The 27340-nt window shown below is 47.6% G+C and overlaps 2 protein-coding genes across 4 annotated transcripts in view; both read right to left on the bottom strand.

Moving 5' to 3' along the window:
• The window catches only part of LOC311614387 (zinc finger protein 418-like), a 122437-nt gene extending 109301 nt beyond the window's left edge, over nucleotides 1-13136 (bottom strand). The window contains exons 1-3 of one of the 3 annotated variants that reach the window (XM_084869191.1): nucleotides 12841-13117; nucleotides 7611-7734; nucleotides 2658-5778 (exon numbers count right to left, since the gene is read on the bottom strand). In XM_084869191.1, the coding sequence (XP_084725317.1) occupies nucleotides 4538-5778; nucleotides 7611-7734; nucleotides 12841-12843 (1368 nt within the window). In that variant the 5' untranslated portion in view covers nucleotides 12844-13117 and the 3' untranslated portion in view covers nucleotides 2658-4537. Of the gene's footprint in view, nucleotides 1-2657; nucleotides 5797-7610; nucleotides 7735-12840 lie in introns of those variants that run through there. The other 2 variants (XM_084869190.1, XM_084869189.1) reach the window with 2 other exon arrangements.
• A 3499-nt stretch (nucleotides 13137-16635) lies between these two features.
• Nucleotides 16636-25561, bottom strand: LOC311614378 (uncharacterized protein). The gene is made up of 3 exons (XM_084869172.1): nucleotides 25532-25561; nucleotides 24538-24661; nucleotides 16636-20423 (listed from the first exon to the last, which is right to left on the bottom strand). Exons 1-3 carry the CDS (start codon nucleotides 25532-25534, stop codon nucleotides 18877-18879), a joined length of 1674 nt encoding a protein of 557 aa, XP_084725298.1. The 5' UTR covers nucleotides 25535-25561; the 3' UTR covers nucleotides 16636-18876.
• Nucleotides 25562-27340: the final 1779 nt, after the last annotated feature.

Below are 27340 nucleotides of genomic sequence, written 5' to 3'. Positions count from 1 at the left end.
GAGGGCATTTCTCGGACAACGGGCCACACTGGACTCGCATCAGAGGACTGGACGGCAGATACACATCAGCGCAAACACCCCGATGCTGATGGTTGTGCAGGAGGAGGCCCTGGTTTATAGGAATTTGCCCCTGAAGTATTTGGGGGGGGGGGAATTACAATATTTGGGGGGGGGGAAGGTGTGTCACAGGGTATCACACGGGTAATTTCAGATTGCTCCTGAAGAGAGGTCTCAGTGCTAGACTTGTCATTTTACTGTAGTTTTGCTTTGGGATGGTTTGAAAAGAATTTAAACGACGCAATTTCAGACATGTCCACAAGGCGGCGTGCTCTGACCTCAAAACTGGTTTTACCAGGCGCACTGGTGAATAATGCGGATAATAAAGGCTCTTTTTTGGGGGGGCACTTTTTAGGCATAAAAATATCTATGATGTGAACACCTTCAGAAAATTTGACATGAAGGCTCCGGGGCCTCTGGGAGGGACTCTGCTCTCGAACCCTCAACCCCAGCCTGTGACCCTGCAGCTCTGGTCAGGCGGCCCCAGGACAGGGTTCTCCTGAGAGAGACACTAATTCCTCTGCCTCCTGAAGTGCCTCTTCCCAGGCCTCCTGCTTCTGCCTCCTCCCCCGAGGGCTCCCAAGACCCACAACCAACTCCCTCTCCCGCCTCCTCTTTCTGGCCCTCAGCATGTCCATTTGGATGGCCAAGGCTTCCCACCCCCTCCCTTGCGTCCACCCCCTGGCATCCACCCCTGGGGTCCCCTTTTCTCCAGGACGGAAGTCACCCAGCCTCTCCTTTGCCATCAGCTCCCAGCTCCTTTATCCCCAACCTCACCCAAGTGGGGCTGGGGCTGGGGCCCACCCCTCCCTGTGCCTCAGGGTCCCCACATTCCCTCAGGGGGGTTGGACAGGAGCGTTCTTCCTCTGAGATGGGAGATAAAGGATCAGCTGAGCCGAGGGGATGAAGGCAGGAATCCCGAGGGTGGATCAATATGGCTTGGCCCAGTGCTGGGGGCCTGACTGGGTGACTAGCCACCCTCTCCCCTCAAGGGCAGCTGGGTCAGGCCTGGGGCAAGGCCCCCCTTGTCCTGGGCAGGGCTGCTTGGAACCAGCCAATCTGTCTTTTTTTTTTTTTTTTTTTCTCAGTGTCCAAGAGTTGTTAAATAGCACAGGTTTGGCTGAAACCAGATTGGCTTAGTGGATAGAGTGTTGGTCTGCGGACTGAAAGGTCCTGGGTTCCATTCTGGTCAAGGGCATGTACCTTGGTTGTGGGCACATCCCCAGTAGGGGGTGTGCAGGAAGCAGCCGAGTGATGTTTCTCAGCGATGTTTCTAACTATCCCTCTCCCTTCCTCTCTGTAAAAAAATCAATAAAATATTTTTAAAAAGCCGAGACCGGTTTGGCTCAATGGATAGAGCATCGGCTTGGGGACTGAAGGGTCCCGGGTTTGATTCCAGTCAAGGGCATGTACCTTGGTTGAGGGCATATCCCCAGTAGGGGTGTGCAAGAGGCAGCTGATCGATGACTCTCTCTCATCGATGTTTCTAACTCTCTATCTCTCTCCCTTCCTCTCTGTACAAAACCAATAAAATATATTTTAAAAAATAAATAAAATAAAATATAAATAAATAAAAAATAAGAAGACTAGAGCCCAGTGCATAAAATTCGTGCATGGGGAGGTGTGTCCCTCAGCCCAGCCTGCACCCTCTCCAATCTGGGACCCCAAGAGGGATGTCTGTTCTCACAATACAGGACTGCTGGCTCCCAACTGCTTGCCTGCCTGCCAGCCTGATCACCCCCTAACTACTCTCCTACCAGTCTGATTGATGTGTAACTGCTCCCCTGCCAGTCCAATTGCCCCCAACTAGCCTGTTCTGCAGGCCTGGTCCACCACAACTGCCCTCCCCTGCAGGGCTGGACCCCCTCACAACTACCCTTCCCTGTAGGTTTGATCACCCCCAACTGCCCTCCCTTGTAGGCCATCTTGTGGTGGCCATATTGTGTCCACATGGGGGCAGCCATATTTAACCACATGGGGGCAGCCATCTTGTGATGGAGTGACAGTCAATTAGCATATCACTCTTTTATTAGATTGGATCATGAATGAGAGCAAAGGACAGTACAGTGGTTTGCAGGTTGGTCAGTTGGAACCTGAAACAATGCATCAGAGCATAATGTGAGAACCACAAGGTCCCTGAAAGAAGTAGAACTTAGCTGAGGACAGGTGCTCTGGATGAAATCTGGGTCAGTTTAATTCTCTAATTAGAGGGAAAGAAATGAAGATCTGCCCTAACCGATGTGGCTCAGTGGATAGAGCGTCAGCCTGTGGACTGAAGGGTCCCAGGTTCGAGTTCAGAAAAGGGCATGTACCTTGGTTGCGGGCACATCTTCAGGAGGGGGCGTGCAGGAGGCAGCTGATTGGCGTTTCTCTCTCTCATCGACGTTTCTAACTCTCTATCTCCCTCTCCCTTCCTCTCTGTAAAAAAAATCAATTATATATATATATATATATATATATATATATATATATATATATATATATATATATATTTTTTTTTTTTTTAAAGAAAGAAATGAAGATCTGCCAGGAGCTCATTCATAATTTTCGCAAGCAAAACCCCTGAGCATGCAGGGGTTGTGTCTGATACACACTCTCAGGTGAACCAGATGTAAGATGGGAAATAGCTTCCAGACAAATACTTGCATTTACCAGGTGTACCGGTTAATAATGCAGATTTTTCAATAGATGGGAGTTACACATATGTTGAATATATATGCGATCTGATACGTATGCTATTTTGTTGTATTGACAACAAGCTTCAAAACTTCATGTCCAATTTTCTGAAGGTGTTAACATCCTAGATATTCTTACACTTAAAAAATGTCAAATTCTGTGTCAAAAAAAGAACATTTGCGGGAAGTTTTAATTCATTGTTTTATTTTGAAGAAAAGTGCTGCTGAAAGTTATCGTATACTTTGGGAAGCTGTGGTGGACATGCTCCATCTCAAGGTACTTGTGAATGCCTTTTAAATGCTTTAAAAGTGGTGATTTCTATGTGAAAAACAGAGAACATCCTGGTCAATTTGGCTCAGCGGTAGAGCGTCAGTCTGCGGACTGAAAGATCCCAGGTTCGATTCCGGTCAGGGGCATGTACCTTGGTTGCGGGCACATCCCCGGTAGGGGGTGTGCAAGAGGCAGCTGGTCGATGTTTCTCTCTCATCCATGTTTCTAGCTATCTCTCTCTTCCTCTCTGTAAGAAAATCAAAAAAATATATTTAAAAAAAAAAAAAGTGGATTTTGAGAATCCCAAATGCATAAAATCATGGATTGATCCAGGTCAACCATCCACATCGACTGCAAGGCCAAATCGCTTTGGAAAGAAGACAGTGCTCTGCATTTGGTGAAACCAGGAAGGTGTGGTGTATTATGAGCTTCTAAAACCAGGTGAAACCGTTAATACTGATTGCTTCTGACAACAAATAATTTGAGCTATGCTTTGATCGTGAAATGACGAGAATGGGCCAGAAGACCTGGCAGAGTAATTTTGCTTCATGATAACACACCATCACACACTTCAAATCCAGGTAAAGACACATTAAAAGATCTTGCCTGGGAAGGATTAACCCACCCGCCATATTCACCAGACCTTGCTCCCTCAGACTGCCACTTGTTCCGAGAGATGGCACATGCACTTTCTGATGAGCAGCACATCAAAACGTAATAAGAAGTGGAGCCAAAACCGGTTTGGCTCAGTGGATAGAGCGTCAGCCTGCGGACTGAAAGGTCCCAGGTTCGATTCCGGTCAGGGGCATGTACCTTGGTTTGTGGGCACATCCCCGGTGAGGGGTTTTGCAAGAGGCAGCTGATGGATGATTCTCTCTCATCAATGTTTCTAACTCTCTATCCCTCTCTCCCTTCCTCTCTGTAACAAATCAATAAAATATATATATACTTGTAAAAATAAATAAAAACAAATTAATTTAAAAAGAAGTGGAAAATTGGGTCTCTGAATGGTTTTCCTCAAAACAAAGAAAAGTTCTATTGGGACGGTTATCTACAAATTACCCGGAAGATGGGGGGAATGTGTAGCTAGCGATGGACATTATACTGTGAATACATCCGGTTGTAGGCCTGAGCAGGTTAGCAACAAACGCAATGAGCGCTCCTCCAAGCCTCACTTGTACAGGAAACGTCTGAGGAATCTGGCAGAGTCTACACTGGGAGGGGTGTCGAACTCAATCAGAGAAGGGGCCAGAATCTAAAATCCAGCCTAAATCGCGGGCCGAATGGTTTACTGAACAGTCATAAACTGACAATGTCATAAACTGACAGCGGAGTGCAGCGATGACAGCGCGGGTGCGGGCCACATTGCAGGGCCTGGCGGGCTGGATTTGGCCCGCGGGCCTTGTGTTTGACACATGTGGTCTACAGGAAAAGGGGTTTATGCTGAGTTACACGGGGGTCGGACAGATCCTCCTTTGGTGTTTTTTTTTTTTTTTTATTCTGAGTGAGAAAGATAAAGCATTGGCCTGCCCACTTAAAGTCTTTCTCCTGTGTGAATGCTCAGGTGTCGCAGGAGGGCCGATCTGTAGCAGAAGGATTTCCCGCACTCCGTGCACTCGTGGGGCCTCTCCCCGGTGTGAACTCGGTGGTGCTTGATGAGGTTGGAGACGTTGCCGAAGTGCTTCCCGCAGTCGCCGCAGGCGTACGGCCTCTCCCCGGTGTGCACCCTCTGGTGCTCCGTGAGGGCCGAGTTCTGCCGGAAGGCCTTCCCGCAGTCCTCGCAGGCGTACGGCTTCTCCCCCGCGTGGACCCTCCGGTGGTAGCGGAAGTGGCTGTTGGACCTGAAAGACTTCCCGCAGTCCCCGCAGGCGTAGGGCCTGTCGCCCGAGTGGACGGTCTGGTGCTCGGTGAGGGTGGACCGGTGGCTGAAGGCCTTGCCGCAGTCGGGGCACTCGAAGGGCTTCTCCCCCGTGTGGACCCGGCGGTGCTGAAGGAGGTGCGAGGTCTGAGCGAAGGCCCTCCCGCAGTCCCCGCACGGGTACGGCTTCTCCCCCGTGTGGACGCGCGTGTGCTTCAGGAGGAGGCTGTTGCACCGGAACCGTTTCCCGCACTCGCGGCATTCGACGGGTCTCCCTCTGGTGCGGGCTCCGTCCGGCTTAGCGAGGGACGGCTTCTGCCCGCGATCCATACGCGCGTGGGACTTCTCTCTGGTGTGAACTCCCCGAGGTCTATGGAGGTTAAAGGCGCAGCTGAAAACGTCCCTGTGTTTGGGATCCTCGTGGTGACACGGAACGGCTTCCTGGCTGTGGCTGGCCGCCTTTTCGCCTTCACCCCGTTCCCGGTGACTTTTTCTCTTGAGAAAGGCCCGTGAGATCTCAGTTCCACGGAGAGGGTTCTGGTGCTGGAGAAACTCCGAGAAAGCATGCAAGTCAACCCCAACCTCCCTATGGGTGGAAGGCAGCTCTGATACGTAGAAGCCGGTCACAAAGGAGACCCCGTCCGCAGCTCCTCGCCAGGGCTTCTCTCCACTGCAATCCCGCCGCGGCCGGTGAGGGTTTGGGCCGAAACAGAAGCCTCTCCCACAGGTGTCACCGCGGGAGGCTCTCTGCTCAAAGTACGTGGCCTGCGACTCCGTCAGGCGCAGAATGTCTTTTAACACGGAGACACACCGCGTACAGAGAAGGGTCCTCTGGGTGGCTGGGGCTGTCTTACAAGTCCCGATCTGTGACTCTCCTCGTATGGATGCACACTGCTCGGAACAGGCCTCCCCACCTTCTGTGTTACGCCAACGACCTGAAACGGAAAAAACGGTGAGGGAGTGAATGCTGACTGGTGACGAGAGGATGGCCCACTGCAAAAGTGTGTTCCACGTTATTACCTTGGCTTCGTGTACCTAGTTTCATGTACCTTCCTGAGAATAAGATATTTGCAGGAAGGATTCAAACTATGTTGCTATGAAAAGTTCTGGCTACTTATCGTAAAAAAACAAGGGAGACCTCAAAAGATGACACAAGCATGGCAAGAACCACATAACAGCATTCAGCAGGGCTTGCATGCTTGTGACTTGGGCAAGCTGTGCAGAAAGTTGGTTACATCTTATTCCAAGTAAAATTCAGTAAGTAGCCCTAACCGGTTTGGCTCAGTGGTAGAGCGTCGGCCTGCGGACTGAAAGGTCCCAGGTTCGATTCCGGTCAAGGGCATGTACCTTGGTTGCGGGCACATCCCCAGTGGGGGGTGTGCAGGAGGCAGCTGATGGGTGTTTCTCTCTCATCGATGTTTCTAACTCTTTATCCCTCTTCCTTCCTCTCTGTAAAAAAAAAATCAATAAAAAATATTTTTAAAAAATTCAGTAAGTGAATAGCCGATATTCGAGGTCTACTTAAGCACGTATGTGCACCTCATAACACGTGTGCAGGTCTGTGCTGGAGAACACTGCAGAAAAAAACTCGCAGGGGGACGGGTGATGCAAAAAGGCCATAAGGGTGAAGATAGCCAACAGCCAGGAAATCACAGATAAAATAATGATTCCAAGCAAAGTATCCAGTATGGACAAGAAAAAGTAGAAATGGCACTTGCACCTAAACACTGTTGGAAATGTGCAGGTTCTTGGTATGAAATATGCAGGTTCTTGGTATGATCCAAGCATCACACTTACATCATACTTCTCCCAGTTGCAACTCAACAGGGCCAAGCCTCCTCTGAGGTCATCCTGCGTGCTTGTCAAATTCAAACAGGAACAAGTAACTCCTAGACTCTGATAGTCCACACTCATCAGGACTCAAAGGCTGTCCTGCTATGAAGGCCTCTCTATTTATTCCTTCAACCTCACCTATTGATACACACAATCATCTCTCAAATATCCAGGGCCCACCTCCCCTGGAGCTGCACTTGATGTCCCTTCAACAGTCACAGCCATCACTCCAGTTAACCATCCCTCAAATCCCAGGCCCGATGGCCCTCTGCACCACGCCCAGTTGAGTCTCACAGATGACCACTCATGCCTCTAAGCTAATCCACAACACTGACAGCAACACCACAGGCCACAATAATATCTTAGGGAGAGCTTAGATAGCGTGTTTCCTCGAAAATAAGAAATCCTCCGAAAATAAGACCTACTTACAGGTTTCCTTCTGAGTGAAATAGAAGGCATCCCCCCAAAAACAAGGGCCCCCCCACCCAGGCTAAACATGAGAGATTTGGTCCACTGATCCTGAAAGAAATGGAGTCACAAGAAATTCACCAGGAAATTCAGGAATTGGATTGTTAGGATGATGTTCCAGAAGATGATGACATGATTGTTACTGAATAAATGAGTAAATTCTTGATACTGTAGGATTCACAGTTTGTCTGGTTTTGTGTTGACAACGACCGTACTACCTTACCGTATACAGGGAATAAATTTCCTTTATTTTCATTTAACAATAAATGTGCACCGTATTCTTCTTCATGGAAAAAATAAGACATCCCCTGAAAATAAGACCTAGCGCATCTTTGGGAGCAAAAATTAATATAAGACACTGTCTTATTTTCGGGGAAACAGGGTAAGTAAAGGAATAAAGGAAGAGAGGCCGTCACCTCAGGACACTGGGACAACGTGAAGGTCTTACCGACAGAGGACACAAGTGCAAATGCTTCCAGCATCACATCGCAGTACAGACGTCTCTGAGCCTCATCCAGGAGCCCCCACTCCTCCTGAGAGAAGCCAATGGCCACCTCCTCAAAGTTCACATCCTGTCATAATGGGACAGTACAGCTCATGATCAGAGTCAAGGTTAAGATTCTAAGTTCTCTTAGAATCCCCACCCTCCATTATCCACCTGCCCTCTCCACTCTACACCGCAGAGAAAATGCCAGGCCTTTTTTTTTTTTTTAAATCAATCTTTATTGTTCATATTATTACAAAGGTTCCTCATTTCTTCCCCCCTCCACCAGGTTCCCACCCCACCCTCCGCCCCCTCCCCATCCCCCATTGTCCTCATCCATAGGTGCAGTTTATGTTCAGTCTCTTCCTCCGTCCCTTTCCCCGATAGTAAATCCCTTTTCAGATAGTAAATCAGTTACTTAGCATTTTCTTATATCAATAATACCTCCACATGCCCAATGATTCACTTCACACAAAAGACATTTCCAAATAGGTCAACCAGCCTCATCCAGGCCCCACACAAGGCACTCACAGATCAACACCCCAGCGCTATACTAACTCAACACATCCAGATCTAAGCCTTCATCACTTGATTCAGCAGACCCTCAAGTTCCCACAAAAGTTTCCAGCCATGTCTGAGAGGCAGCTGTGGGGCAGGGACAGGAGAGGAGTGAGCTGTTCTGGGCCTGGCTGCTCCGGGCCTGGCCTCTGTTGCTCTGGTTCGTTCCACAACCAGCTGCTCCGGGTCTGGTCACTGCCGCTCCCTACCTAGTTGCTCTGGACTTGGCTGCTGCTGCTCCGGGCCTGGCTGCACCCGGTCCGGCTGCTCCCAGCCTGGCAACCGCTGCTTCGGCCTGGCCGCACCAGACCCGGCTGCTCCGAGCCTGGCCGCACCCGACCCGGCTGCTCCGGGCCTGGCCGCTCCCAGCCTGGCAGCCGCTGCTCCGGGCTGCTCCCAGCCTGGCAACTGCTGCTTGGGGCCTGGCCGCACCAGATCCGGCTGCTCCGGGCCTGGCCGCTCCCACAGGCCTTTATCCCATGAAAGCCACTGTCTTCTTATATTCCTACTGATATATATATATATATATATATATATATATATATATATATATATTTTAAATATATTTTTTATTAATTTTTTACAGAGAGGAAGAGAGAGGAATAGAGAGTTAGAAACATTGATCAGCTGCCTCTTGCACACCCCCTATTGGTACATGCCCTTGACTGGAATCGAATCTGGGACCCTTCAGCCCGCAGGCCGACGCTCTATTCACTGAGCCAAACTGGTTTTGGCCCTACTGATATTTTTGTCCTCCCACAAAAATAAAGGCAGCTGAGCAGATCGAGGACACCTGAGCTTGGGACCTCCCGTACACCCCACACTGACTCTTATCAATACAGTGGGCGTCAAGATCAGAGGGTAAAGAGAGATGCTGGCTGAAACCGGTGTTGCTCAGTGGATAGAGCGTCAGCCTGTGGTCTGAAGGGTCCTGGGTTCGGTTCTGGTCAAGGACATGTACCTTGGTTTTGGGCGCATCCCCGGTGGGGGGGGTGTGCATGAGGCAGCTGGTGGATGTTTCTCTCTCATCGATGTTTCTAGCTCTCTGTCCCTTTGCCTTTGCTGTGTTGTGACACCCACCTCCCACAAACAGGGGCCCCAGCAGGAAAGCTAGTCCTCAGGCTCACACTGTCCCTTCAGGGACATTCCTCCCATTACCAACCTGACCATGATTCCCTGTGTTAAAGTGATCTACACTCCTGGATGATGTGTGTCCGTTGGTTGAGCATTGACCCCACGCACTGGTGAGGTCACGTGCTTAGGTTGAGGACTGGATCCACAGTAGGAGTTGTGTTGGCATCAACCAATCCTTGTTTCTTTTCTTTTTTTCTTTCTTTCTTTCTTTTTTTTTTTTTAATATATATTTTATTGATTTTTTTACAGAGAGGAAGGGAGAGAGATAGAAAGCTAGAAACGTTGATGAGAAACATCGACCAGCCGCCTCTTGCACACCCCCCCACGGGGGATGTGCCCGCAACTAATGTACATGCCCTTGACCGGAATCGAACCCGGGACCTTTCAGTCCGCAGACCGACGCTCTATCACTGAGCCAAACCGGTTTCGGCCAATCCTTGTTACTTACATATCACTGATTCTCTCTCTCTCTCTCCCTCTACCTTCCTTTCTACATCTAAAACACACACACACACACACACACACACACACACACACAGGTCTGGTGCACAATATCTGTGCAAAGGGGTGAGGGGTGTGTCCCTCAGCCCAGCCTGCACCCTCTTCAATCTGGGAACCTGCAAGCGATGTCCGACTGCCCGCTTAGGCCCGATCCTAGCAGGGCCTAAATGGGCAGTCGGACATCCCTCTCACAATCCAGGACTGCTGGCTCCCAACTGCTCGCCTGCCTGACTGCCTGATTGCCCCTAACCGCTTCTGCCTGCCAGCCTGATCACCCCCTAACCACTCCCGTCAGCCTGATTGATGCCCAACTGCTCCCCTGCCAGCTTGATCGCCCCTAACAGCCCTCTCCTGCAGGCCTGGGTCCTCCTCAATTGCCCTTCCCTGCAGGCCTGGTTCCCCCCCTGCAGGCCTGGTTACCCCCAACTTCCCTCCTCTGCTGGCCTGGTCACCCCCTGTGTTCCCCTGCAGGACTGATTGCCCCCAACTGCCCTCCCTTGCAGGCCTTGTTCCTCCCAACTGCCCTCCCCTGCTGGCCTGATCAACCCCAACTGCCCAACCTTGTAGGCCTGGTCCTTCCCAACTGCCCTCCCCTGCTGGCCATCTTGTGGAGGCCATCTTGTGTCCACATGGGTGTAGCCATCTTTGACCACATGGAGGCAGCCCTCTTGTGTGTTGGAGGGACAATCCATTTGCATATCACTCTCCTCTCTCGTGGGCCACGCCACCCTCCCCTCTGCACACCCACAGGGGAGATCAAGCCCAACCACCTCATCTTCTTCGGTAACAATGTTTGGCCACCATATGAACTAGATGAGACGTCTCCATGGCCTGAAAACGGCAACTTTTTTATTTTATTATATTATTTAAAAAAAAAATTTTAAAATATATTTTATTGATTTTTGTTCAGAGAGGAAGGGAGAGAGATAGAGAGTTAGAAACATCGATGAGAGAGAGCCATCCATCAGCTGCCTCTTGCACACCCCCTACTGGGGATATGCCCGCAACCAAGGTACATGCCCTTGACCAGAATCGAACCCGGGACCTTTCAGTCCCCAAGCCGACGCTCTATCCACTGAGCCACACCGGTCTCGGCCAGGGAATCTTTTTCGCCCTCTAGTCCCAATCCTCTCTCAGTTCTGCTCCGCCCATCAAATCTTTCTCCTTCACACAAAACATCATACCCCTAACACTTCTGATTCTGAATCTACTGCTGAACCAGCAGAGCACCCCCTCCATCCCCTTACAGATCCCTTCCCTCACCTGCAGGAGATTCCCAAAACCCAGACCTCCTAACCAGCGATCGCCTCCTCCCCCAGCCCCTCAGAGCGCACATCCCAAGAACTCCAGCTCCAATACCTCCTTTCCCCACCACACACTTGCTCTCTGGCCGCCCTAAACAGTTGCTTCTATTTTTATTTTATTTTTTTTTTAAATCTTGGACATTTCTTTTAACAATAATTTTTTAATATATTTTATTGATTTTGTACAGAGAGGAAGGGAGAGAGATAAGAGAGCTAGAAACATCGATGAGATAGTCATTGATCAGCTGCCTCTTGCACACCCCCTACTGGGGATATGCCCGCAACCAAGGTACATGCCCTTGACCGGAATCGAACCCGGGACCATTGAGTCCGCAGGCCGACGCTCTATCCACTGAGCCAAACCAGTTTTGGCCCCATCTCCTTTTTAATCTACACTGGGGACACTTATTCTGCCCTCCCCGAATTCACTGAGACCCCTGTCCCTGCCTCAGTCTCTATTATGGGGGCTGACAGATCAGTCTCCCAGCCATTAGCCACCTCACCTCCACACTGCATCTTACCAAACACCCCCATCCGCTCTTTTCTCCTACCTGCCCGACCAGGGTCACAGGGCACCCCCTCACAAAACCCAGTTGTCCCAAATAACAGTCCTACCTCAGTTTCCCTCTCACCCCACAGAGCCAGGCCACTCCTTAGAGAGGCTTAGACTGTAAATGCCTCATCTCCTCCATGGCTGCCCCCTCCCTGAGAACTCCCCCCTCTGAGTTCCTAACTCCAGTCTTCCAACTGCCTCTGTGACATCACATGGGGAGGCGACCCCCCCCTCACTGAGCCTTTACACCCCAAAGGCAGCATTCCCACCCCTTATTTATTTTATCATTTTTAATTTTTAATTAATTTTTAATTAATTAATTAAAATAATTTTTTATTGATTTTTTACAAGGGAGAGGGACAGAGTCAGAAACATCAATGAGAGAGAAGCATGGATCAGCCGCCTCACACACACCCCCCCCCCCCCCCCCCCCCGGGAATGTGCCCGCAACCAAGGTACATGCATGCCCTTGACTATTTTTATCATTTTAAAAATTAAATTATTATCTGTGTACATATCTTACCATTGCCTCCCTCCCCAGAGTTTTGCGTCCATTGGTTGTGCTTCTATGCATGCACCCAAGTCCTTCGGTTGATCTCTGATCTCCCCCAGATCTCCCTCCCCTCCCCGCTGTCATTGGACAGTCTGCTTGTTGCTTTACCATGCTCACCCCTTTTCATGCTCCGAGCCCTGCTCTCACCTCAGCGCCTCTTCATCCGCCCCAACCCACATTTCCCCAAGATCAGCGTTCTTTCCTGCAAAACCAGGGGCGCCCGCTGCACAGGCCGGCTGCTGTCAGAAGCTGAGCTCACTGTCACCCAGAAAAGCAGCAGCCAAAGCAGACAAGGGGCGCTGTGCAGCCTCAGCACCAGCTCCCGCAGGACCGTTTCCGAGCCTCCTAGGTGGCCTAACGGATTCCTAATTCTCCACCCTTTTCGGCCCCGTGTGCTCCTCCAGGGACCCTAAGATCCACGGCCCCAGCTTCTGCAAAACCCGCACCTTAGCTCTTTGCTGCCTTCAGACCCCAAACAGGCCCGGGTGTCCCCATCCTCCCCGCTCAGTCCCACCACTGCCTCCTCACACGGTGGCTCTGCCGCCCTCCACCCTCCTCCCCGTCACCCCCGCGCCCCCAGGAGGGACTCACCATCCTGAGCGCGGGCCCCGGGGCGGCGGGTCCGGGGAGGCCGCGCCCCAGGCGGGAGGGTCCGGGGGGTCAGGCTGCGGGGACGCTGGGAGCGGAGAGGAGCCGGGGGGCCCGAAGACGCCGATCTCCTCGGGCTGTGGGGGCTCCAGGCGCCTCAGACACGCCCCGCCCCGCAGGCAGCGGCCCCCCGGGCCTCCTCCTGCTCCCGACCGGCGCCCTGAAGCCTGGGGGTCGCTGAACAAAGACGGAAGAGGTTAAAAGGACCACCGGGAGGAGGAAGGCGGAAGTCCCGCCCTAACCGGATATGCAGACACGAAATGCACGTCAGCCCCGCCCACGTGCGCGCGTTTTCTTCTGGGAAATGTAGTTTCCTCCGCTGCGCTGCCCAGGGGAATGCTAACATCCCAGGTGAATGAAGGTGTTTGGCACAGCAAGTGGCGCCTGGGGAGGGACAAGATGAGATCAAAGGCCTGGCTACCTGGAACAGACTGATGCATCTCCAAGGTGAAGAGGGCAGGGAGGAATGCAAGAGATCCACCAAAGGATAGATACACAGCGGGGGAAATGGGAGACATCTGTAATACCATCAACAATAAAATAAAATATGCCAAAACCCGTTTGGCTCAGTGGATAGAGCACATGTGTCAAACACAAGGCCCGCGGGCCAAATCCAGCCCGCCAGGCCTTGCAATGTGGCCCGCACTGCGCTGTCATCACTGCACTCCGCTGTCAGTTTATGACATTGTCAGTTTATGACTGTTCAGTAAACCATTCGGCCCGAGATTTAGGCTGGATTTTAGATTTTGGCCCCTTCTCTGATTGAGTTCGACACCCCTAGGATAGAGTGTCGGCCTGCGGACTGAAAGGTCCCAGGTTCCATTCCGGTCAAGAGCCTGTATCTTGGTTGCGGACACATCCCCAGTGGGGGGTGTGCAAGAGGCAGCTGATCAATGTTTCTAACTCTCCCTCTCTCTTACTGTGAAAAAAAAAATCAATAAAATATATTTAAAAAATAAAATACATGTATTTTTTAAATTTTAAAAAATATATATATATATATATTTAAATATATTTTATTGATTTTGTACAGAGAGGAAGGGAGAGAGATAGAGAGCTAGAAACATCGATGAGAGAGAGTCATCGATCAGCTGCCTCTTGCACACCCCCCACTGGAGATGTGTCCGCAACCTAGGTACATGCCCTTGACCGGAATCGAACCTGGGACCTTTCAGTCCCCAAGCCGACGCTCTATCCATTGAGCCAAACCGGTCTCGGCATATTTTTTAAATTTTAAAATAATGTAGCCCAACTGGTGTGGCTCAATGGTTGAGCCTCGATCTATGGTTCTTTTTTAAAATATTTATTTTTAATTTTTTATTATTTGAAATATTACATATATTATTAAATGTCATTCATATATATATATATATATATATATATATATATATATGTTAGAGAGATGAATAAATGGGGAGAAACAAAAACGAAACATTAATTTGTTGTTCCACTGTTTTTATGCATTATTTGCTTGATTTTTGTATATGCCCTGGCCAGGGATTGAACCTGCAACTTTGTTGTTATTGAGATGATGCTCTGACCAACTGAGCTATCCAGGCATGGCCAGATACAGATGGGATTATAAGTAAAATAAGTCACCAATGTACCTGGGGATAGATAGGTTAAAAAACAAACGAAAGGAACCAGGAGGAGGGTTAATAATATAGGTATTTTTTCTATAAGCTATTGCAAAGTTTGTGTACTTGCATCAGTTATAAGTCAAAGCAGCACTGAAAAGGGAGGAGGAAGTTGGTTTCAGGAATGCAGGGATGGATGGAAACATCAAAAGTGCATGTGAAGAAAGTGTATATTTTTGCCCTGGCTGGTTTAGCTCAGTGGAGTGTCAGCCCAAATACTAAAGGGTTGCAGGTTTGATTCCAAGTGTATGCAATGGTTACAGAGTTTATCCCTGGCTCTGAATAAGGTGCAGACAAGAGGCATCCAATTGATGTCTCTCTCACATTGATATTTTTATTCTCTGTGTCACTATCCCTCCCTCCCTCCCACTCTCACAAAAATCAATGGAAAAATATCCTCGTATGAGGATTAACAACTATAACAAAAATTATATTTGTATTCAATTATATTTAAACTTTTAAAGAACGTTTAAAATGTACCATTTCCCATTATTTTACTGTTTTATTAAGAATGTTCTGGTCCCAGGTTCGATTCCAGTCAAGGGCATGTGCCTTGGTTGCGGGCACATCCCCAGTAGGGGGTATGCAAGAGGCAGCTGATTTATGATTCATCAATGTTTCTGGCTCTCTCCCCCTCTTTATAAAAAATCAATATATTTTTAAAATATTACTTAGAATAAATGGATTTAAAGTGAAATAGAGTTAACAATATATTCATTTCAGGGGCTACTGTATAAAAAGATTAATCGTTGTGTGTACTGGCAGGGATGCAGAAAAACTGGAATTTTTTAAAAATATATATTTTATTGATTTTTTTACAGAGAGGAAGAGAGAGGGATAGAGAGTTAGAAACATCGATGAGAGAATCATCGATCAGCTGCCTCTTGCACACCCCCCACGGGGGATGTGCCCACAACCAAGGTATGTGCCCTTGACCGGAATCGAACCTGGGACCCTTCAGTCCTCAGGTCGACGCTCTATTCACTGAGCCAAACCGGTTTCGGCAAAAACTGGAATTTTTATATGCTGTGGGTTAGTGGGAAGGCACCAGCGATCACCATTTTGGGTCACAGTGCTGCATATTTTATTTTATTTATTTTTTAAATACATATTTTATTTTTTACAGAGATGAAAGGAGAGGGATAGAGAGTTAGAAACATCAATGAGAGAGAATCATCGATCAGCTGCCTCCTGCACACCCCCCACTGGGGATGTGCCCACAACCAAGGTACATGCCCTTGACCGGAATCGAACCCGGGACCTTTCAGTCCGCAGGCTGACGCTCTATCCACTGAGCCAAACTGGTTTCGGCAGTGCTGCGCATTTTAAATGTAAAACATTCAGCGACACTGCAACAATTTGAGAAGTAACACACGTCTAGGTAGAGGACAGAACACAAATATTCCCAGCAGGTCCATTTATAACTAGAGGCCCGATGCATGGAATTCGTGCAAGAGCAGGCCTTCAAAGCCGTGCCTCGATCACAGCCGGCAGTGCCTGCCTCGATCCCACAGCTGCAGCCCCAGCTTCTTCGGAAGGACGTCCAGATGGTCATTCCGCTGTTCAGCCATTCAGTGGATTTGCATATTATGCTTTTATTACTACAGATATTTTAACATCAGCGTTCTAGGCTTCTGTTCTTTAACCGGAAGTTTAATTTAGACATAAAGGAAGTAAGTTTACGAATTGTAAAATAGTTTATCTGACCCCTGTGATCACAGAAGCATCCTAGGGTATCCTTCCGAGTGGCAGGATGTGTGACATGCCCAGGTTGCGGGCTCCATCCCCAGTGTGGGGCGTGCAGGAGGCAGCTGATCAATGATTCTCTCTCATCATTGATCTTTCTATCATTCCCTCTCATTTCCTCTCTGAAGTCAATAAAAAGATATACATACACACAGAGAGCCATATTCTTATGATCTCTGAATGCATAATAATCTGTCCACTCAGTGAGTGTGCGTGTGTGTGTGTGTGTGTGTGTGTGTGTATTAGAGGCCCAATGCATGAATTTGTACATGGGTGGGGTCCGGCCAGCCTGGCCAGGGGGAGGGGACATGGGCAGTTGGCCGGCCTGCCTGCTGGTCGAACTCCTGGTCGAGGGGACAATTGTATATTAGCATTTTATTACATAGGATACCTCTAAACTTGTAATAACCCGTATCATAGACAGATCAATAGATGTAGTAGCTATCCAATAGTATTCAGCAATAAAAAAATCAAGTACTAGTGTTCACATAAGCATTACTGTTGAATCTCAAAATAATTGCATAACAGGGAGGAAGCCAGTACTTGTTAAAGAATATATACCAAATAGTGCCTATAAAACTATGAACAATATGAACTATTCTATTCTAAAGGAAGGGAAATCAATGACTGCATGGAGGGCCGAGAAAGGCAGAAAGAGAGATAATGAAAACAGCTGGAGGAAAATACAGGATGTGGCAAAAGTAGACTTAGAGTTGTTGGTAAGGAAAAATAATAATTAATAATACAAGAACAAACTCTTCCTCAGCCAGTGTCCTCAGTCGGTTGGGTGCCATCCCATTCACCGAAAGGTCTCCGGTTTGATTCCACTTGTACATTTTCTTTTACAGCCTTACCCAGCAATACAAAATAAGCCAATAGTGGACAAATAGTGATATCTACTATCAGGCTGTGCCTTCCAAAGCACAGAAACTCTGGGACCCCAACATTACCTTTCCATGCTGACAGATCACAACGTTCCTTTCAAATAATCCCAGGCAGTGAATAGAACCAACAAACTAAAGGTACAAAAGAAAAAAAAAAATTATAAAAAACATAAATGGGAGCAGAGGACATTAAACAATTTGCAAGTTGAATTAGGACCAAAAACAATTCATTACAGCATAATGCAAGAGCCACAGTCTCCCTGACAGAGGCAGCACTTCTTAACGAAGGACATGTGCTCAGGATGAACCCTGGATCAGTTCCAATCCCTAGCCCACAAGTGTCAAACACAAGGCCCGCGGGCCAAATCCAGCCCACCAGGCCTTGCAATGTGGCCCGCACCGCGCTGTCATCACTGCACTCCGCTGTCAGTTTATGACATTGTCAGTTTATGACTGTTCAGTAAACCATTCGGCCCGCGATTTAGGCTGGATTTTAGATTTTGGCCCCTTCTCTGATTGAGTTCGACACCCCTACCCTAGCCAAAGATAAAGGAACGAAGGTCCTGCCAAAACCGGTTTGGCTCAGTGGTAGAGCGTTGGTCTGCAGACTGAAAGGTTCCGGGTTCGATTCTGGTCAAGGGCATGTACATTGGTTGCGGGCACATCCCCGGTAGGGGGTGTGCAAGAGGCAGCTGGTCGATGTTTCTCTCTCATCAACGTTTTCAGCTCTCTATCATCCCTCTCTCCTTCTCTCTATAAAAAATCAATAAAAAAAATATTTAAAAAAAAATGAAAATGAATGAATGTCCTGTTAAGAGCTCAGAATAATCATAATTTTCTCCAGCTCAAGTGAGAACACAAAATTCATTTCCCCTAAGCACACAGGTGTTATGAACAATGCACATTTTTCATGTAGTAGAAGTGAAATTGTTTCAGCCACAAATAAACACAGGGACATCAATGGGGTATTAGGTCTGGGCAGGTTGACAAATGTAGATCCTTCAAGTCTCAGTTGTACCGGAAGCTTATGAGAAACTAGCAGAGTACAGTAGGTACTTGAGTTACATTGAAGATCTGTTCAACATATTGCGATTTAAAAATATATATATATTTTTTATTGATTTCAGAGGGGAAGAGAGGAGAGAGAGAGAGAGATAGAAACATCAATGATGAGAGAGAATCATTGACTGGCTGCCTCCTGCACGCCCCCCACTGGGGATCGAGCACGCAACCCAGGCATGTGCCCTTGGCTGGAATCAAACCTGGGACCCTTCAGTCCACAGGCTGACGCTCTATCCGCTGAGCCAAGACGGCTAGGGCCCATAATGCGATTTTTGCCATAAGTTGGAACCCACTTACATCACTCACATGGAGCACACACCCAGGAGTAATGAAGTAAAATGGTTTAAAAAAAAATAAAAATTTAAAGAAAAATAACAATTCCTAACATTTACTTGTGGTAAATAAATAATAGAAAACATAAAGCACATATGTACATATGTCAAAATGATGAAACTTTTTGTATAAATACTGTAAATGGGAGATGGTGATGTAACCACAAAACAACATATGTTGAGTGTGACCTAACTCGAGGACTGCCTGTATATCTTTCTATAAAAGGAGTTTATATTCAGTAAATGGGACACCCAAAATATCTCCTTCGGTGTTGCCATTCTGAGTGGAGAAAGATTTAAAAAATACGATCTGGAAATTTAAGGCTTTTTTTCTCCAGTGTGAATTCTCAGGTGCCTAATCAGGCTGTGTTTCTGGCTAAAATATTTCTTACACAAACTACACGCAAAGGGCTTTTCGCCGGTGTGGACTCTGTGGTGCTGAATGAGGTTAGAGCTTTGGCTGAAGGACTTCCCACAGTAACTACACTGGTATGGCTTTTCGCCGGTGTGGACTCTCTGGTGCTGAATGAGGTTAGTGCTTTGGCTGAAGGACTTCCCACAGTCACTACACTGGTATGGCTTTTCTCCGGTGTGGACTCTCTGGTGCTCGGTGAGGCTACAGAACTGCATGAAGGACTTCCCGCAACGACTGCACGCGTATGGCTTTTCTCCCGTGTGGACCCTGTGGTGCTTGAGGAGGGCAGAGCTCTGGCTGAAGGACTTCCCACAGTCGCCGCACTCGTACGGCTTTTCCCTGGTGTGAACTTGGCAGTGCTTGAGGAGGTTGGACCTGTGGCTGAAGGACTTCCCGCATTCGTGGCACTGGTACGGCTTCTCCCCCAGGTGGACTCTCTGGTGCTCGGTGAGAGCAAAGACCTGCCGGAAGGACTTCCCACAGTGGCTGCACTCGTAGGGCTTTTCCCCGGTGTGAACTCGGTGGTGTTTGATGAGGGTGGAGACCAGACTGAAGGACTTCCCACAATCACTGCAGGCGTAGGGCTTCTCCCCGGTGTGGACTCTGTGGTGTTTGACGAGGGTGCAGTTCTGGCTGAAGGCCTTCCCGCAGTCACCGCACGCATAGGGCTTTTCTCCAGTGTGGACTCTGTGGTGCTGGATGAGGTTGGAGTTCTGACTGAAGGACTTCCCACAATCACCACATTGGTATGGCTTTTCTCCACGGTCAACTCTCTTCTGATTAAAGACGTCATCGCTGCACCCAAGTGATTTCCCACACTCACTGAACCCAAAAGATGGTTCTCCAGGGTGAACCCGCTGGTGTTCAGTAAGGTTAAGGATACACCTGAAGACCTTCCCACATTTGTGACACTCGTATTTCACGTCACCGGAGAAGGCGGCCTGGTGTTGAACATATTTATGTCTGTGGCTTGCAGCATTTTCATAGTTGCTCCATTGGGGATGACTTTTTATGCTGTGAGATTTCTGTGAAACCTCGTTGCCACTGTGAGGCTCCTCGGGGTTAAGAGATGCCTGGGGCTGCAACAGTCCTGAGCTGGCTGGCCAGCCTTTCCCAGCCTCCCTAGTGATTAAAGGCACCCCTGACAAGTCCATGTCCATAGCTTCTTTCCAGGGCTTCTCTCCACTGGTATCTCTCTGTTGCTGGTGATGGTTTGCATTGGAACAGAAGTCTCTCACACATGTGTCACTGAAGGAGGCTTTCTGCTCAATGTGTGCTGCTTGTGACTCCGTCAGGTGCAGAATATCTTTGAACACTGAGAAACACCGCTGACAGGGATGGGTCCCCTGGGCTGGTGGGGCTGTCTGAGAAGCCATGAATTCTGACTCCACTTGTACAGTAACCGTCTCATCAGGACACTCCTCCTCTTCTTCGGTTTCATGCCAACAACCTGAAAACAGAAAAAGGGTGAGGGAGTAAATGTTGACGGCGGTGACAGGGAAGTTCCGTTACAAAAATGTGTTGCTCATATTAGCTTGGCTTCATGCAACTGGATGAAAAGAAAAGATTTGCAGGAAGGATTCTACAAGATGAAACTATGAGGAGGTTCTGGGCTGCTGAAGTTCAAAAACAAGGAGGACCTCAAACGAAATGTAATTCAGGCAATGACAAGTGCCACATGGAACAGAAGAGGTATCAAAGATTCATTCTTTTGCTAACAGAATTCAGCAGGGCTTGTGTGCTGGTGACATGGGTAAGCAGTGCAGAATGTTGGTTACTAAGGGAATGAAGATGGTGGCTAGCAGGATGACTGTGAGGGAGCGAAAGGGAAGTGTGTGGATAGTTGTATGTGTGTGTACGTGAGGGGCAGTTAGATCCTCCAGAAGTCTCTGGAGCCAGAAGACTTGGCTCCCCTAGATGCATGCACTCCTGGGTGGCCAATTCTGGCTCTTGACGAGGACAGCTGCTGAGACTAGGAGCCCATCCCTACCACTCAGACTGGCCTCAAACACCACCTGCAACCCTATAGTCAGTCCATCCAAAGACCTGATATCTCAGCTGCGAACGCACAAACACCAGGACTCCAGCTTTCCTTCAAAACATTTCACTCCAAATCTACAGAAAATACATTCTTTTCAAGTGCACACGGGACATCTTCAAAGACAGACCACATAGTGAGACACAGGCAAAGTCTCTTCAAATTCAAGAATATTGATATCAATCATCTTCTGGGATCATAATGGCATAATATTAGAAATAAACTACAGTAAAAACAATGACATATTCAAACACTTAGAGGCAATATAACATGTTATTAAACAATGGCTGGGTTACCAAAGAAATCAAAGGAGAAATTAAAAACATCCTGGAAATAAATGACAATGAAAACACAACAATCCTGCCGAAACCGGTTTGGCTCAATGGATAGAGCGTCGGCTTGGGGACTGAAGGGTCCCGGGTTCGATTCCGGTCAGGGGCATGTGCCTTGGTTGCGGGCATATCCCCAGTAGGGGGTGTGCAAGAGGCAGCTGATCGATGTTTCTCTCTCATCGATGTTTCTAACTCTCTCTCCCTTCCTCTCTGTAAAAAAATCAATAAAACATTTAAAAACAAAACAAAACAAAACACATTATCTTAAAAAAAAGAAAAAAAGAAAGAAAACACAACAATCCAAAATCTACAGGACACAGTGAAAGCAGCCCTGACAGGGAAGTTCATAGCATTACAGGCCTAGCTCACAACCAAAAAAAAACCCAAAAAACTGGTAATAAATTATCTAACTCTAAAACTTAAAGAATTAGAAAGAGAGCAACAAGAAAAGCCCAGGGTGAACAAAAGGAAGGAAATAATAAAGATCAAAGCAGAAATAAATGAGATAGGAAACAACAACAAAAAATACAATCGATCAATAAAACCAAGAGCTGGTTCTTTGAAAGGATAAACAAGAGGAATGAACCTCTAGCCAGGTTCACCAAGAAGCAAATAGAGTGGACCCTGATTAAAAATAAATCAGAAATGAAAGAGGTGAAATTACAACAGACCCCACCGAAATATAAAGGATTGTTAAACACACACACACAAAAAGAACACACTAGGACAACTCTAATCCAACAACTGGTCAACTGAGAAGAAATGGGCATATTCTTCAAAGTGGATAAAGGGCTTAAACGTAAGATTGGAAACCATAAAAATCTTAGAAGAATCCATACGTAGCAAAATATGAGACATATGTCATTGCAATACCTTTACTGGCACAGCTCCTAGGGCAATGGAAACTAAGGAGAAAATAAACAAATGGGGGCTACATGAAAATAAAAAACTTCTGCACAGCAAAAGAAACCATAAAAAAACAACAAGAAATCCCATCGCATGGGAGAATATATTTGCCAATGTTGTTTCCCATAAAGTGTTTAATCTCCAATTTTTACAGGGAACTCATACAACTTAACAAAAGGAAGATAAACAATCCAATCAAAAATGGGCAAAGGACTTAAAATAGACACTTTTTGAAAGTGTACATACAGAAGGCAAAGAGATATGAAAACATGCTCAAAGTCACTAATCATCCAATAGGTGCAAATCAAAATAACAATGAGATACCATCTCACACCTGTCAGATTGGCTAGCTTCAACAAATCGACAGATGACAAGTGCTGGAGAGGACGCAAGGGAAAAAGGAGCCCTTGTGCACTGCTGGTGGGAATGCAGACTGGTGCAGCTGCTGTGGAGAACAGTATGGAGCTTCCTCAAAAAGTTTAAAATGGATCTCCCATTTGACCCAGTGATCCCACGTCTATGAATATATCAATATATATTCAAGAAATAAGAAACACCAATCAGAGAGGACATATGCCCTCCTATGTTCATAGCAGCACAATCTACAATAGCTAAGATTTGGAAACAGCCTAAGGGCCCATCAGTAGATGAGTGGATTAAAAAACTGTGGTATATCTACAAAATTAAATACTATGCTGCCATATATATATATAAAAGAACTATTACCATTTACAGCAGCATGGATGGACATGGAGAGCATTATGCAAAGCGAAATAAGCCAGCTGGAGAAAGATAAATATCACATGATCTGAATCATTTGTGGAATATAATGAAAAACATAAATTGATGAACAAAAATAGACACAGACACAGAGAAACATAGAACAGAACTTCAAACCTCAGAGGGAAGGCAGGGGTAAGGGGTAGGGGAAGTAAGCAATCAACCAAAGGATTTGTATGCTGGTTTTTAAGAATAACCAATGGATGCTGAAACCAGTTTGGCTCAGCGGATAGAGCATCACATCGCAGTACAGACGCAGTACAGTCGGTCTGCGGACTGAAAGGTTTGATTCCGGTCAAGGGCATGTACCTTGGTTGTGGGCACCTCCCCGGTAGCGGGTGTGCAGGAGGCAGCTGGTCGATGTTTCTCTCTCATCGACGTTTCTAGCTCTCTCTCCCTCTCTCTCCCTCTCTGTGGAAAATCAATAAAATGTATTTTAAAAAAAGGAAAAAAAAAAAAGAATAACCAATGGACACAGACACTAGGGGTTGAAGGCATATGCTGGGTGGAGGGGGTGGCCAGAGAGAGGTCAATGGGGGGGGGTGAAAGGGGACACATGGAATATTTTATGTAATATTTTAAACAATAAAGAATTTTTTAAAAGAATGTTGGTTACATCTTCTTTCATGTATCCTATATAAATAAAAAGTCCAGGTGTCACGACCAGAACAACCGGGCCCTAGGAGGTGCCTGGACCACCTCTCGGTCCCTCCCGCCAGTCTGCAGGCTCCCGTTGCTGGATGGCCAATGGGGAACCACAGGGAGCCTGGCTGGGTGGCGGCAGCAGTGGAGTGGGACTGGGGACTGGTGAGTGGGCGGAAGGCAGACCTCTTGGTCCAAGGAGAGTCTCGCGAGAACTGCGCACGGTTCGTGCAAGTAAAGACCACAACCCGGAAGAGGAAGGCACAATGACCTTCAGCTGGAGGAAGGGTGCCGGAGTGAACGCCACGCGCCTGGACAGTCACCCTCCGGGAAGAGGAAGCTAGGCTGGGTTCTATTAAGCCGTCTAACAAGACCCATGGCTTCCCAACACGTCCTGTGCTCTCTGAGGCTGTGGGGGCGAGGGGTGTCTGGTGAGTCCATGCCTCACGGGTCTCCACACAGCTCAGCACTTACACCCACAGCACATACGGCAAGAAAGTGGGTAAAACTGGCAGAGCCCCTGGTTTGTTTATTTTATTTATTAAAAAAATATATATATTTTATTGATTTTTTACAGAGAGGAAGGGAGAGGGATTAAGAATCAGAAACATCGATGAGAGAGAAACATCCATCAGCTGCCTCTTGCACACACCCCCCACTGGGGATGTGCCCGCAACCAAGGCACATGCCCTTGACCGGAATCGAACCCGGGACCCTTCAGTCCACAGGCTGACGCTCTGACCACTGAGCCAAACTGGCTTCGGCCAGAGCCCCTGGCTTGGCTGTGGGAGAGAGAACGTTACGTCTGGAGAGCAAAGGAAGAGAGGCCGTCACCTCAGGACAGTGTGAGAACGTGAAGGTCTTACCGACAGAGGACACAAGTGCAAACGCTTCCAGCATCGCATCGCAGTACAGACGTCTCTGAGCCTCATCCAGGAGCCCCCACTCCTCCTGAGAGAAGCCAATGGCCACCTCCTCAAAGTTCACATCCTGTCATAATGGAGATAGTACAGCCCATGATCAGCATCTCTCCAATTATTTTATGTTTGTCACACTCCCCACCCTCCATCTACATCCCTCCACATCTCTCCCTCCACTGCCTTCATCAGAGGAGGTATCAGGCCTCTGTCCCATCAAAGCAACTCTCTCCTTGTATTCCAGGCCTCCCCTAATAGTGTGTCTTCCCACCACAATGAAGGCTGAGGAGCCGAAACCAGTTTGCCTCAGTGGATAGAGCGTCATCCTGCAGACTGGAAGGTCCCAGGTTCCATTCTGGTCAAGGGCATGTATCTTGCTTGCGGGCACATCCCGGTAGGGGATGTGCAAGAGGCAGCTGATCGATGATTCTAACTCATCGATGTTTCTACTAACTCTATCCCTCTCCCTTCCTCTCTGTAAAAAAAAAAAAAAAAAAAATCAATAAAATATATTTAAAAAAATAAATAAATAAAGGCTGAGGAGCAGAGAGAAGATAAGTGATCGCTGGGCCTCACACAGAGGCCACACTGCCCATGGTCAATACAGATGATGTCCACAAAATAGCGGAGGAAGAGATGCTGGCCATAAAGGAAGTGTGAGTCACGTGACACCGGTGTCACCTGGCGTTCCCACCACAGTGCCCCAGATGGTCTCTCCGGGACTCAGAAAGGCGTGGCATCACAGGTCACCCTCTGGACCTCACTCCCAGGATGCTCACTCTATCCCTTTGCACTGCCTGTCACGGGGTTCTTGGAAACATGGTCCTCTCACACAGCCTCTTTCCCAGAGTCCCATCTTCAGAGACAACACACATGGGCCATAAGGAGGACTGTTTTTTGTTTTTTTTTCCTAATTGCCTTCTTTTCCAAAATTTTAACTCACCATTCTTTTCTTTTCTTTCTTCTTCTTCTTTTTTTTAAAAAATATTTTATTGATTTTTTTACAGAGAGGAAGAGAGAGGGATAGTTAGAAACATTGATGAGAGAATTATCGATCGGCTGCCTCCTGCACACCCCCACTGGGAATGTGCCCGCAACCAACGTACATGCCCTTGACTGGAATTGAACCTGGGATCTTTCAGTCCTCAGGCCAACGCTCTATCCACTGAGCCAAACTCGGCTAACTCACCATTCTGTAACATATTTGTCTCCTACCTTCTGCCTTCCTGATGCCAGTGGAGATTTTCAAGCCCAGTCTACATGGATGTATGGTATCGTGTTTCTCATGATCATGCTATCCGCCCTCAACAAAATCTGACAGGTGTGCACCACCTAAGCTCTGGACATTGCATGTAGCATGACAACACCCCTATTTTCAGACAATGACACTAAAATTCCACCTATGATGTCATCCGGCCACCACCAAAAAAATGAATTCACATTTCATTCACTATTAAATCAACTTCTAAGGCCCTGTGGCCATGAATGGACATGCTCTCTCCAAGGGCATGGCAGTCTTTCTCCCATGCCTCTCTCACACCTGCACACAGCCCCAGCCCCCAGAGTCATCTCATTGACTTCCTACTGATGACTCAGCATGCGTGGCCCACAAAATGAATGCCTGGCAAACTCAATCGGGAGGAAGTATTTAAAATATATATATATATATATATATATATATATATATATATATATATATATGTATAGAGAGAGAGAGAGAGAGAGAGAGAGAGAGAGAGAGAGAGGGAGAAAGGGAGAGGGATAGAGAGTTAGAAACATCGATGATAGAGAATCATCAATCAGCTGCCTCTTGCGTGTGCAGCAACCTACTGGGGATGTGCCCACAACCAAGGTACATGCCCTTGACCGGAATCGAACCTGGTACCCTTCAGTGTGCAAGGTGACGCTCTATCCACTGAGCCACACCGGTTTGGGCAGGCCTCCCTTCTTGATAGTTTTTTATTTCAACCTCACCTATTGAGAACCACATCAGATCCCAGATACCCAGACCTCCACAGGTGCTGCACTTGATGTCTGTTCCACAGTCACAGCCTTCATCACTCAAGTCCCATCGCCTATGTCCCTCTAACCCATGCTCAGTGAGTCTCACAGAGGACCACTCATGATCCTAAGAATTCCACCAAACGGACTGCCACTTCCCAGGCCACGGCAATGGTCCCAAGAAAACCTGGTAAGAGTTTAGGGAGCAAATATTAATCCTAAGAAACTAGAAACACCAATCAGAAAGGATATGTGCACCCTATGTTCACATCAGAACTATTTACCATAGCTAGGATTTGGAAACAGCCTAGGTGCCCGTCAGCAGATGACTGGATCAGAAAGCTATGGCACATCTACACAATGGAATACTACGCTGCCACAAAAAAGAAGGAATTCTCATCATTTGCAGCGACCTGGATGGAACTGAAGAACATCATGCTGAGTGAAATAAGCCAGTCAATGAAAGAGAAACACCACATGACCCCACTCATTTATGGATAATAAGGAACATTATAAACTGATGAACAAAAAAAAATAGATACAGAGACAGTAAAGCAACAAATAGACTGTCAAATGACAGTGGGGAAGGGAGGGAGATCTGGGGGAGATAATAGATCAACCGAAGGATTTGTGTGCATGCATATAAGCATAACCAATGGATGCAAAACTCTGGGGAGGGAGGGCATTTATGGGAGTGAAGGGGGGGGGGCCAATGGTAAGATATGTACACATATAATACCTTAATAAAAAA

Source organism: Pipistrellus hanaki, assembly GCF_964339955.1.
Source record: "Pipistrellus hanaki genome assembly, chromosome: 21".
In the NCBI taxonomy this organism is placed as follows: Eukaryota; Metazoa; Chordata; class Mammalia; order Chiroptera; family Vespertilionidae; genus Pipistrellus; species Pipistrellus hanaki.
The sequence above is the reverse complement of the archived record's forward strand: the minus strand, read 5'-3'. Positions and strand labels throughout refer to the sequence as shown.